This window comes from Dipodomys merriami, unplaced genomic scaffold (assembly GCF_024711535.1).
Source record: "Dipodomys merriami isolate MVZ:Mamm:240054 unplaced genomic scaffold, mDipMer1.0.p SCAF_8, whole genome shotgun sequence".
NCBI lineage: Eukaryota > Metazoa > Chordata > Mammalia > Rodentia > Heteromyidae > Dipodomys > Dipodomys merriami.
Genome location: NW_027206401.1, coordinates 61,894,380 through 61,908,526, shown reverse-complemented (window position 1 = coordinate 61,908,526; position 14,147 = coordinate 61,894,380). Strand labels below are relative to the sequence as shown.

Here is a 14,147-nt window from a genome sequence, read left to right as displayed (position 1 = left end):
AGCTAATTTATTTGGCAATTTATTTATTTTTTTGGTAATTTATTAGAAATAAGAGTTCCATAGACTTTCCTGTCAAAGCTGGCTTTGAACTGTGATCCTCAGATCTCAGCCTCCCCAGTAGCTAGGATTACAGGTGTGAACTAGTGGTGCCCAGCAGTTTTAATTGTTTTAGAAAGTCTCTTTTGCATCAGTGCCTCTCATTCCATGCAGTCTGGCTGTCATATTTCCTGTCATTTTTTTATACGCTAGTTCATTTTACATTATATACCATATGAGGTGTGTACCTTGTCCATTTCCTATTCTAAGATCATGCTCCCTGCCCCATGATCTCCCACTCTGTGTGTGTGTGTGTGTGTGTGTGTGTGTGTGTGAGTGTTGGCTTTGCGGCTTGGACTCAGGGCCTCACACTCTTATGTGGCTTTTTCACTGAAGGCTCCCACACTACCTCTTTAGCCACACCCATATTTCTAGAGTTTTGCTGGTTAGTCGGAGATAAGGGTCTCATGGACTTCTCTTCCCCAGGCTGGCTTTGAACTGAAATCTCAGGAGGCTACTCAGCCTCCTGAGTAGCTCTGATTACGGGCATGAGCCACCAACACCTGGCTCTATGTCTTGTTTTTACATTGTTACCGTTCTTACCCTTAGCGTCTAGCCGATTGTAGCTCGCATAGAGGGAATGAGTAGATAGTGTATGAATTGAGTGGATGTCTCCTTCCCTTCTGTTCACTCCACTGAGTGTCACCATGGTGCTGTCACCACATCTAACATAACTGTGTCTGCTTCTCATACCCAGGCTCAGAGCAGTGATGTGCACTCAGTCAATCCCCAAATCAGTCGAGGAACGGATTAATGGCCAAGGATACCGCTGATATCGCTGGTCACAGACTGCTGGGCAGAAATCTTGGCTATCCCAGGTAATAGCTTTGGATTATATCATAGATTTCCGGCCCCCTCCCCCCATGGTGGACTGATTCACTTTCTCATTGTACTTTCTTGTACCAATATTAACACTAGTTTTTATTTCCTGAATATCTACAGTGACGAAAATGACTGAAGTTTGGGAGCAACAAGGAGATACTTGGGTTTACATATGGGTTCTATTAGCTAGCTTCTAGCTCTAAGACTGCGTTTATTGCTTAGTCTCTTTACATCTTGGTCTCCTTAGGCCCCAAGGGGCTAACCAAATCTATTTGTTAAGGGATCACTAGCAAGTCACAGGTGCCTGGCACACATCTGGCAGACTGGCAGACTGGTGAAGCTGTGTGATTTATTTGCTTCTGCTCCACTTGCCCTATGGGATTCCAGCTGCACCAAAGCTTGTTCTTCTCTGTTTCCCCAGGGATCACAGAACCTGGGACCTGGCAAGGACACAGACACCCTTCAATTAAAAAAAAAAAAAACAAACAACTCAGTGGGAAAAAGCACGATGATAAGGTTCCTTCCACAGACCAGCAGGAGATCTGAAGAGAGCTGGATCTCCTGATCTGAAAAGACTGAGAAGCATCACTCTTTGTAGAGCTACTCTTCCGCCTGTGAAAATAGTCCATAAGTACCCAAAGCTTTGCAGAGCCTGGGGCTACCCGGTGAGCAAGTGGGGACCAGCCCTGGGAAGGCAGTGGCTTGCGCCTGGAACTTTCCAGAGCGCCCAGTGTTCTATTGGAGGAGGCAGGGCGGGAGGGTTTACTATTTGCTTGGTCCAGGCCTCTTCTGTGAACATCTCTGTCATCAATTAAGAGTCAGCTTTGCTTAGGAGGGTGTAAAAGATGACCCCCCCAAAAAGCTGTGGGTTAATACTGCTTGGGTTATCTTTAGGACGAACCTTCCGATTGTGCTCTAAGCACTAAATTGCTAATTAACTGCCCAGTTAATCTTATTAATAATACTAATGCACAAGAGGTTTGCCTGGTTCTGCTGGAATGGATGTTAACAGGCTATTATATATATATATAAAAAGCAGCTGTGTTGAGTTTCCCTGAATGTTTACACAGGAGAAAGTATTCAGACAACAGCTAAGCGATCCTGTTTGACATTTGTATTAAATTGCTCATTAGGTTTATTGTGAAAATTAAATTGCTGCAAAGCACTGTCCATTAATTCCTGGTTAGTCCCTAATAGATGTGCTAATGCAGATGGTGGGCTGTGGGGATGCTCTGGGGTGTGTGTGATTTTCTAATGGCTGACCCTGTGGTGGAGGTGGTCTGGATCAGGAGCTGGGAGGGGACTAAAGGCTGCAGACAGAGGGACTTCCTTTTAGAGGAATGAGACTGCACAAAGCAAATATCAGGATTGAGAAGCTGAGTCTTTGCAATAGGGGTGAGCAAGTTACAGTCTTTGACTAGTTAATATTTTTGTTATGTTTTGTTTTTTGTTTTTGTCGGTTGTGGGGCTTGAATGCTGGGCTTGGGTGCTGTCCCTGAGCTCTTCAACTCAAGGCTAGCGCTCTATCACCTTGAGCCATTGTGTCACTTGCGGTTTTCTGAGTGGTTTATTGGAGATAAGAGTCTCATGGGCTTCCTGCTCAGGCTGGCTTTGAACTGCAATCCTCAGATCTCAGCCTCTTGAGTAGCTAGGATTACAGGCTTGAGTCACTGGTGCCTGACCTGTCTAATTTGCAGAGACTAGAAAAGTGGTGGCCAATGGGGTATGATCCAATGGGCGTTTCTCCAGAAATATGCATCTAGGAAATAGGAGGAACTGGATGATGGCCAAGAGCAAGGATGCAGGTGTGACAGACTTCCTGGGTAGAAATCTTGGTTATACCAAGTAACAGATCTGCTCTTTGTCTGGCAGATTAGTCTTCTCAGGCCCCAGTTGAGAAATACTTGGGTCTTGTGGCTTATGCCTGTAATCCTTGCTACTCTGAAGGCTGATATCTGAAAGTTGTAGAAAGAAGCCAGCCTGAGGTTTATGAGATTCTTAGCTCACATTAACTAGCAAAAATCCAGGACTGGAGGTGTGGCTCGAGTAATAGAACAGCAATATTGAGCAAAAAAGCTAAAGGAGATCCCTCTGGTTCTACTTACTTATAGGATTGTATGAAATATTCAGTGAATTTATACATGTAAATCATCCTAGCATTAGCCATTATTTCTTTACATGGCAGTTAGAAAGTTAGATGTGGAAAGGCATTTTGAGGTCATTTTCAATATGTGAGGGAGGAAACGAAACAGGAAAGCAAGTCATCCTAAAGTTTCACAGCTCATTATTGGTAGAGATGAGAAGACTCAGATTTCTTAAGACATACCTAGTACATTTGTTGCTCTCTATTACATTGCTTAGAGAATTAACAACAGGTTAGTAGAGAGTCTATGGCCAATTATATAACTTTGAAATACTCTGACTTTATTTTATTTTATTCTTTGTACTAGTTCTGGAGCTTGAACTCAGGGTCTGGGCTCTGACCCTGAGCTGTTGTGCTCAAGACTAATAGTCTACCACTTGAGCCACAGCTCCACTTCTGGCTTTTTGGTGGTTAATTGGAGATATGAGTCTCAGATTTTTCTGCCCAGGTTGGCTTTGAACCATGACCCTCAGATCTCAGGATTCTGAGTAGCTAGGATTGATTACAGGCATGAGCCACCAGCACTCAGCTTACTCTGACTTCCTTCAAGATTTGATAGAAAGAATGATTCGAGGAGCACATTGAAACTATTCTTTAGTTCATTCTGTCTGTTAATCCATGTTTAAGTACTTGTGTATTTTAGGTGTCAGCACTGGGGCTTGAACTTGGGGCTTGTCTGTTTGCAGCCTGGTGCTCTACCACTTGAGCCACACCTCCACTTCCGGTTTTGTATTTTATGAATCCCTTATGCTGACCTGAAGTTTGTGGAAATGATGCTTTGTATTTTACTGGCCAAATGCTGATGCAGGGAGAGGTTGGAGGATATTTTGCATCTGGACCTTCTCCTTGGGTGAGGGAGGGGAGTACCAGAGTCTCACGTGTGAGAAGCCCGGGGTCTTGGTGTACGCTGGCCATGCTGGGTGTGAGGCATGTGCTCATAGGCTAGCCACAAATGTGTTCTGTGAAGTTAGATCTAAATCATAAAAATACATGAAAATATAGACAGGGCCACCTGCATCCACAGACAAACATCTAGACGGAAATGTGGTATACTCAGGGGAGATTTGCAATGGCGAGACTTACAGTTTAACCAAATGAATACCAGGAAGCTGAAATGCATGGGGTGGGGTGAAGTCAAGAGGAAAGAGGGAAGACAAATGGAGGGAGGCAAGGTGCATTAATGCAGTCATAACATTCTGTGTATGAGGTGGACATGGAAGCAGGTGCCTTGAGGGGGTGGCTAGGGGTGGGGGAGAAAGGGGAGAACCACAGAAGGGTCACAGTGCTCAAGACACATTGTACTTATACCCTGATGTGTCGGATTGAAACCTTTTTGTACCACTACTTATGGATAATAAAAAAATTATATACATGAGCGGGGTGCTGTAATTATAAGTTCATGCCTGTAATCTTAGCTACTCAGGAGGCTGAGATCTGAGGATCCAGATTCCCAGCCAATTCTTGAAACTCCAATCTCCAATTAACTAACAACAAGCCATAGTGGTGCTGTGGCTCAAGTGATAGAACACTAGCCTGGAGTGAAGAAAAAAAAAAAGTTCAGGGACAGGGCCCAAGGCTGAGGTTCTGAGTTCAAGCCCTAGGCCAGGCACATTTGCACATACCTATGTGCACACATGCACACACACATACACAAATATAAATACAAAATTAAACCTTGTGATTGTGTGATCTCTCAGTGCCAATGTTTTGCAGCTGCCTTGTTAATAATTACAGTCCCCTGTTCTCTATTAGGGCATTAGAGTTCAAGATTGTTCGGTCTCAGGGATGCTCAGAGCCTGCTGGTGCTCAGAGTTGGCCAGGAGGGAAGGAGCCACAGAAGTAGCAAAACAGACTTGTAAACAAACCAGTGCCATCACGGTCATGGTAAGCCATGTGTATCCTGCTGTGGCCGCAATGCACATTGGGAGTTAGTATGGGCAGTAGAGGGGCTCTGTTTCCACCCCCACCCCCAACTCCAGGACCTAAAATGACACTTGGAACAAAGAAGAAGTGTGTGTGTGTGTGTGTGGGGGGGGAAATGTGTATTTAATTTGCATTTCTGGAAACTGGAATGCGAAGGAGAGAGATGATTCAAAACTGTTCCAAGACACGGCTGGGAAAAAAGGCAGGAGCTTATCATTGGTATGTAAGTGTGACATTCAGCATTGTAGTTGGATTTAGCCTGCAGGGAATTAGAGCCCTTGAATCCAACCAGGGCCAGATAGATAGGACGGCTGATTGGAGATGGAGAAGACAAGGTGGGGAAATTCCTCCTTTAGTAATTGATGTCACATAATAGAGCTGCTTTCACCATCAGCCATGAAAAATGTCATGTCCTTAAATTGCATTGAACTATAAAAGCAGAAATATGGGTTACACCTCTAATTCCTGGCCACTCAGCATTCTGAGACCTAAGGATCATGGTTCAAAGCCAGCCCTGGCAGAAAAGTCTATGAGATTCTTCTCTCTCATTACTCAGCAAAAAGCTGGAAGTAAAATTATGACTCAAGTGGTAGAGTACCACCCTTGAGTGAAAAAGCTAAGAAATAGTGTCTAGGGTCCTAAGTTCAAGCCCCAGGACTGGCATCCACCTTCCCCCCCACCCCAAATACTTCGTAAAGACATGGTAGATGAATTAAAAATTCATATTATAACCCAGAATTAAAAATTCATATTATAACCCAGAATATTTTCTCATTGGTCTCTATGGGCTCATTTTATTATTTATTTTTTTCTTAAAAAATTTTAATCTGCTTTACGGATGTTGGATTGACATACAAATAGTGAACCATGCCAGCCATGGTAGCATCTACCTATAATCCCAGGACCTAGGAGGGGAGGGTCGGATGATTGAGAGTTCAAGGCTAGCCTGGGCTAGAGTGAGTGCTTGTCCGAAAAAAGAATCATACAATGTGTATATCTGAATGAATGTTGGAATTAGCACTCATATAATGTCCTTCAGATACACAGGATGTCTGTAGCTGTTACATGAAGTCTAAAAACCTACTGATATTCAGAGAAAGCCTCCATGTGAATAATATCTAAGAATGGAAAAGTGACAATGGACAGTTTTCAACTTGGGGACTTCTAGTGTTTGTTTCCTTTTTGATGGTTAAAATAAATTTCTAGGCATGAGAAATGGGAGCCAAAAGGATGTAAGTGCTGCTGACATACTGACTGCTAGCCTCCTGTGACGACCTGATGTGGGGTATGTGGTGTGGGCTGGGTCCACTCACCCACCTGCAGCCGTGACTTTTCTGCCAGTTCTTGGTGGTATGGAGATCTGGGATCAGCAAGTTCTGCCTTGAACTTCTGGTTTGGGAGAAAGATGCTGAACTCTACCTTCTGATCGAGCGGGCCTTCAGACACGTGAGTGAATCCTGCTTCTCTTTCCTGAGTGAACACAAACAAACAACAAGCCAAAACCCAAAAATGTTCATGCAAACCACATACCTATTTTACTATAAGATATTGGTTATTATATCAAGAAGCCGATTGTGAATAATCACAAGCCTTTGGAATAAAAGTCCTATGAACTAGAAGCAGCCTCTGAATTTTCCTGAGAGACAAAATAACAAAGCTCCAATGAGTTAACTGTTTTATGGCCCGAGTTCTCATGACTTCACTTACATACAAACATATACACTCCTGCTTTCTCAAATCCAGGGCTATTTTCATATATCAATGTTGCCAAGCACCAGTGGCTCATGCTTATAATCCTAGTTACTCAGGAGACTGAGATATGAGGATCAAGGTTTGAAGCTAGCTTGGACAGGAAAGTCTGAGAGACTTCTAGCTCCAATTAATCAGCAAAAACCCAGAAGTGGAGCTGCTGCTTAAGTGGTAGAGCACCAGCCTTGAGTGGGAAAAGCTAAGGGACAGTGCCCCCCCCCTCCCCGCACTGTGGGATTGTCTACATTATTGTGTGAGTTTATAAATACTCTATTGAGAACTGGATTAGGGAAAGTAACCTATGGATTCTGACAGATTAATATAATTCTTTTTATAGAGAAGAGTCTAGACTGGTTTAATGATGGAGCATTTGCACCTAAACTTCACACTGAAACTAGTTGAAAAATCCTGGCAAGCAGCACATTTGCGATTTTTCTCAGCAGGAATGGCAGATTTGGGTCACCTTTAGAGACAGGCATATGGCTGAGAACAGAATCACTGCTCCCAGGACCTGAATTTGGCCTTGACCATAGAGGGCCAGAGCCTAGAGCATCCTTGTCTGTGGGTCTGGGAAGAAGTAGGTGGCTTTCCTCACTCCGGATTCCCATGTACTCCCAGGACACAGAGAGAGGCCTGGAGTCAGTTTTCAAATGTGGAGTTGGACAGATTTTCAGCCTCAGATATCCAGGTGATATCGGGATATTTACAGCTTCAAGAAATATGTTAGTAAAATGTCTGGAGAAATTAAAGAAGCTGAACGATGAGGACGATCAATGGAAATTGCCATGACAACAGAGATGGACACGGGTGTGTCAAGAATAAATATTTGGCTAGGTGCTAATGGCTCACACCTGCAATCTAAACTATTCAGGAAGCTGAGATCCCAGGAACATGGTTCAAAGCCAGTCTGGGTAAAAAAGTCTGTGAGACTCTTATTTTGAATTAACCACCAAAAAGCCAGAAGTGGAGTTGTGGCTCAAGTGGTAGAGTGTCAGCCTTGAGCAGACAAATCTCTAAGACAATGCCCTGAATTCAAGCCACAGGACTGACATAAAAAAAGAAAAAAGAAAAAAGAAAGGGAAAACCCAAACCCATACCACAGTTCAGGCGAATGGATGCTTTCCTTCTCATTTCATGTCACAAAGTTCCTCCCCCTGTGTGGACACTTGCAGAATGTAAATTCACACTCAGCAGACTACTGAGGTTTAACTTTTACTCTCATTGATTCAGTAAAAATGCACCCATTGAATATCTAATCCACATGGGCATTGCAGAATGCAAGGATCCACGGGAAATGAATTGCACTGCAGATGGGTTGTCTTTAGAACCTCACTATTTTGCTTGAAAGTTACATGAAGCAGTTGGGTAATTTTTTTGTTTATTTTTGTACAGGTCCTCGTCTTAAACTCAGGTCCTGGATGCTGTCCCTGAGTTTCATTTTGCTCAAGAATAGCATTCTCCCATTTAAGCCATAGATCTACTTCTGGCTTTTTTGGGAATAGTTTATTGATGATGAAAATCTCACAGACTTTCCTGCCAGGGCTGGCTTCAAATTATGACCCTCAGATCTCAGCCTCTCGAGTAGCTAGGATTGCAGGCATAAACCACTGGTTACTGGCTAATTTTATAAAATTTAGCACTAAGGGCCTTACACTCTTGTTTAGTTTTTATGCTCTAGGCTGGCTCTGTACCACTGAGCTACATCTCCATAGCTGGCTTTTTTTGTTGGCTAATTGGAGATAAAAGCCTCAAATTTGTCTGCCCTGCTAGTTTTGAACCATGGTCCTCAGATCTCAGCCTCCTGAGATGCTAGAATTATAAGCATTAGCCACTGGCATCCAGCTTGGATTAATGATTTTTATTAAAGAAATAAATTAGCAAGTGCTAATTGTGCATGTTTATAGACCCTGATGTGATGCTTTGATTTATCTTTGCAATCTGGAGTGAAGTTATTAAGCGTATTAGCATTCAGGAGCTCAAATATTTTTAATAGCCTTTTGTGGAGAGGACATTAAAATGTACCTTCTTAGTAACTTTAAGGTATGTGGTATTACTTGTTTAGAATCAGTTTTTTTTAAAGAAAAAAAAGCAACCAATATCTAAAGGTAGTATTAATCCTAAATCATATTTTCTTTCATCATTTAGGATCTAGAAGTCTTTGCCTCTTTTTAACTTTTGTAGCACTCATTAACATCTGAACCTACCCTATATTCATCTACCTGTCTGTCTGTCTGTCTGTCTGTCTGTCTGTCTGTCTGTCTGTCTCTCTTTCTCTCTTTGTGCCATTACTTGGGCTTGAACTCAAGCCCTAACCACTGTCCCTGAGGCTAGTGCTCTACCACTTGTGTTATGTGTCATTTCTGGTTTTCTGGTGGATAACTAAAGATAAGAGACTTAGGGACTTTCCTGCTGGAGCTGGCTCTGAATTGCAGTCCTCCGACCTCAGCCTCCTGAGTAGCTAGGATGGCAGGTGTGAGCCATTGCTGCCTGGCTTGACAGGCAAGGTTTTATATCCATTTGACCTATTCAGGATGGATATGACTAAGACAAAACTTTGACTCTTGCTGTTAACATGGACATATTCTGTTTCAGTGGAGAAGGAACTTGAGTGATCAGTTGATTCGCATGTAGACGAGAGTCTGTTAGAGTAAGGGTGCCTAAGTTTAGAGTAAGCTGCTTCTTGAATTATTCCCAGATCTCAATCTGTTTCCCTCAGTTCTTCGGTGGCAGTGGATTGTGGAGAGTACAGGGGGGAGTTTGTCAGGGAAGGACGTGACGGGGAGTGGGCTGGGCCTCTGTTCTCCTGTTTTGCTATACTAGGTAATGAAGTGCTAGATGGACTGGGGACTTCTTACTGTCGCAGGCTTCCTGATGTCTTTCAGAGTGTCATTGAAGATTTCGTTGTCGTGTGTGTCATCAGGAATCAGAGGAAAGGGGCTAAGTGAGACATCGACAGCATCTGTGGAAGTAGAAAAAAAATTACAGGCACAAAACAAAGAGACAAGAGTTTATGGTAGGACAAGGTCAAAATTCCACATGCCTTTTCTGTCGCTCTGGTATGTATGGAAAAGTGCACTCTGATTATTAGGATTAATTTTTTCCTGTGCTACTAGGACTTAAACTCTGGGCCTCAAATTCTTGCTTGGCTTCTTTTGCTCAAGGCTGGTGCTCTACCACTGGAGCCACACCTCCATTTCCAGCTCTTTGCTAGTTAATTGGACCCAAGGGTCTCACAGACTTTTCTGCCTGGGCTAACTTTGAACTGTAATTTTCAGATCTCAGCATCCTGTATAGCCAGGCTTATTATTATTATCACTACTACTACCATTGTTATTTTTTAAAGATCACAAATAGCAAGGTTAACCTGGAACAACAAAAAAAGCTAAGGGTCAACATCCAAGCCCTAGATTCAACCCCCAATACTGGCGTATACACAGAAAAAGCGATCATATAAATAAAGATCACACACACAGACACAGACAGACAGACAGACAGACACATTTGACACTCCTAATTCTAATTAGATCCTAATTAAATTCTTTATTCTAGGACCCAAATTGGTCTGTCCCTATGAATGGCATTGTCAAATGCTTTGGCCTGATGAGATCTGATTGTTTTTGTGACTAACAGATGCAAAGACAGACATTTATCTTGAGTTTGTTCTTATGAATTTATTTTTAAAGAAAACCTGCTAACGTTTTAAAGCTTAGATTGCTTTAGCAATCTGAGGCACTAAAAATTTAATCATAAACTCTTAGAGAGGAAAGCACATTAACATATCAATTCTACCTCTTTTAAAAACAGACCACCATAAACCATTTCAGATACCTGAAGAATATTTAATATATTTAAAGTGCTCTTGGAATGGGTTTTGTCCAAGGGAAAAAAATCCTTGTAATACACATGCATTATTAGTTTACTTTTTTGGGTGTGCTGGTACTGGGACTTGAACTCCATGTCTGGGCCCTGTCCCTTAGCATTTTTGCTCAAGACCAGTGTTCTCCCATTTGAGCCACAACTCCACTTTCAGCTGGTGATTTTTAAGGCAAAAAGTACATATCCTTTGGCCAAACAGAACCTCAGGAAATGGTACCTGAGCTCTTCCATTGTGTCTAGCTGAGAAACCCTGTGGCACAGATAGATTGGCAGTGTTACCCTGGCCTTAATTCAAAGTGGTTTCAAACTCTGAAATCCTATGGATAACCATTTATATATAATATATATAAAATAACTATTATATATGATATATGATAATATATGGCATGTGTAAAACAAATCTCCCTCTATTTTACAATAAAGAACTGCTTAGTTATTATACAAGGAGAACATTTTCTTTGTTGTTATTTGTGTATACTATTAGATTGGAAAGAGAAATTATCTAGCCTGTGAAAACAAAGAGCAATTGCTAGGGAGACTGGATTTATCTTCTAGCACATTTAACCTCCTTTGAAAAGTGCTCCCATTTCCTTCACGCCTAAGGTACTTGGTAATGTTTCCAATCAAAACCTAATCTCAGGAAAATGTATTGTAACTGGGAAATTTAGTTACTGAATATTTTCAGTTATAGTAAGTGCAATGAATATCTGATCCTACTTAATCTTCCCCTATCTCTGAATGCTGCATTTATATTTTATGAATTCAAGGCTGAAGCTAAAGGAAGTATTATTATTACTATTATTGTTATTATTATTATTGGTGGCACTGGGATTTGAACTGGCATTTGCTCAGCTTGCTGGATAGGCTGGTGCTCGACTATTTGAACCATGTCACTAACCATGGATTTTGCTGGTTATTTTGGAGATTGAGTCTCATGGACTTTTCTGCCCAAGCTGGCTTTGAATCTTGATCCTCTAAATCTCAGCCTCCTAAATGGCAGTTACAAGGATTACACGAGAGTCGTGGTACCTGGCTCATACATTTAACTTTTGAATCTCAAACTTATATATCCAAGTTCTACTCTTCTTGTGCAAATTCATCAGTTATGATGATGGGAGGGTCTGGGTGGGAAGTGTTGGGAGAAGAGAGTTTTCTTTTGAGTAAAACAAATGAAACCTACATTTGTAGTGTAAAGATATTCTATTTTTTTTTACATTAGATTGTCACTGATGCCAGATCTTGGATAAGTGTGAAGAGAATGACTTAGAACCAGGCAGGTTTTTTTTTCAAGCTGTATTTTGGAAATTATCTCAAGGCCATAGGATGCATGCATGGTCTCTGCCCTGGATGGGCAGAAGCACTGGGAAAATACTTTTCAAACATTTCTTGCAGGAATCACTTCTATAGACTAGTGATAACATTTGTCAGGAGACAGGTTTGATACAGGTTTGTTAGGAAAAATATGTAGTTTTGGAGAAAAAGCTAGTTTTAACTTACTCTTTAATTTATCCTACTAAATTTATTTTTTATTTCCAGAGTTTCTGTCAGGCAAAGCATATTGACTTCTATTTTTTATTTATTTATTTATTTTTTGGTCCCGTCGTGGGGCCTGAACTCTGGGCCTGGGCGCTGTCCCTCAGCGCTTCAGCTCAAAGCTAGCGCTCTACCACTTGAGCCACAGCGCCACTTCTGGCGTTTTTCTTTTTTTGCTTATGTGGTGCTGAGGAATTGAACCCAGGGCCTCAGGCATTCAAGGCAAGCACTCTACCACTGAGCCACCTTCCCAGCCCTGACTTCTATTTTTTAATTTTTAATTTTTATCGTTATTACAAAGGTGATATACAGAGGGGTTACAGTCACATAAGTCAGTTAAGGAGTATATTTCTTTTCAGAGACTGTCACCCCTTCCCTTATCCTCTCCTAGTTTATCCCTGCATTCCCCCACCCACAAGTTGTACAGTTCATTTTCAACATGGTGTTGAGTAAGTACTGCTGCTAACTTCGATTTTTAAAAGTGAATTTTGAGCCAGGCACTGGTAGCTCATGCCTGTAATCCTAGCTTCTTAGCAGGCTGAGATCTAGAGAATAAAGTTCAAAGCCAGCCCGGGCAGAAAAGTCCATGAGACTCTAACCCTCAATTAACCATTAAGAAACTGAAAGTGGAACTGTGGCTCAAGTGGTAGAGGGCCCAGCCTTGTGTGAGAGTCAAGTGAGCGCATGAAGACATGAGCTCAAGCACTAGCACAAAAATTGGATTTGGAAGGTTTTCTAATATAGAAATGCAATCAAGATGAAGCATTTTCAAATATATACTATCCTTTTGTATCTAATTCATTTCTGAAGTCGACATAAGGTTAGGCCTCAGAAATCCAATTTTATTGGCTTGTAAGGGCAGAGAACAATTTCGCAGCTCTTCTTATTTGTGTGTGTATGTTTTGCCAGTCAACTATTTATATACTGGCCTCACAAGCTCGTCTAGTGGCAGTAAATTAGCAGAATTTAAGAGAGATAATGAAGTTGTAATCATAAGAATCTCTTACAATGTCAGAAAATAAAAAAAATAGGGAAATGACATCACCATTGTTGTATATAAAGCCCCTATGTTTCTCAGATTACAGGTTTGTTTTGTTTTTGGTCCAGTCGTGGGGCCTGAACTCTGGGCTGGGGTGCTGTCCCTCAGCTCTTCAGCTCAAGGTTAGCGCTCTACCACTTGAGCCACAGTGCCACTTCCGGCTTTTTTCTTATGTGGTGCTGAGGAATCAAACCCAGGGCCTTGAACATGCAAGGCAAGTGCTCTACCACTCAACCACCTTCCCAGCCCAGTTTACAGGTTTTAAGTAACCAGAATTTGATTTCTTGAAACATTATTGCCATAGATAAAATGAAACACATTGAAAAAATTGCCTACAGGATTAATAATTTTGTCTTGAACATTTAAAAAGTGCGTGTATACATTATATATGTACAAAAATAAGACAAAGAGCCGGGTGCTGGTGGCTCATTCCTGTAATCCTAGCCACTCAGGAGGCAGAGATCTGAGGATCATGGTTCAAAGACAGCCCAGGTAGGAAAAGTCCATAAGACTCTTATCTCCAAAAAACCACTAGAAAACCAGAAGTAGTGCTGTGGCTCCAGTGGTAGAGCTCTAGCCTTGAGCTGAAGAGCTGAGGGACAGTACCCAGGCCCAGAGTTCAAACCTCATGACTGACAAAAAAAAAAAAATATGACAAAAAAAATAAGACAAAGAAATCCACCAGAAATTAGTAGGAAGGAGGTGGTAGAAGGAGAGAAAAAGGTTAAAAAGGGTAATTTAGGTGGGATGATTTTGGTCAAATTTATTGTACAGATGCTGTAAATATCATAATGAAGCTGCTTTGTGCAATTAACTTAGCCTAGTTAAAATTTAAAAATAAGTTTAAATTTGTATACATATATACATGTATATACACACATATACGCATATATATCCATATCCATATAGTATTGTATTTTTGTGATGGGGTCTTTGAAGCCCTGTGTGATCTTGAACTTGAGATTT

The 14,147-nt window shown here is 41.6% G+C and overlaps 1 protein-coding gene across 1 annotated transcript in view; it reads right to left on the bottom strand.

The window, feature by feature from the left end:
• Impg1 (interphotoreceptor matrix proteoglycan 1) overlaps positions 1-14,147 on the bottom strand; it is a 99,420-nt gene that overhangs the window by 72,412 nt on the left and 12,861 nt on the right. The window contains exons 5-6 of the mRNA XM_070010152.1: positions 9,589-9,692; positions 6,302-6,454 (exon numbers count right to left, since the gene is read on the bottom strand). Of these exons, the coding sequence (XP_069866253.1) occupies positions 6,302-6,454; positions 9,589-9,692 (257 nt within the window). The remainder of the gene's footprint in view (positions 1-6,301; positions 6,455-9,588; positions 9,693-14,147) is intronic.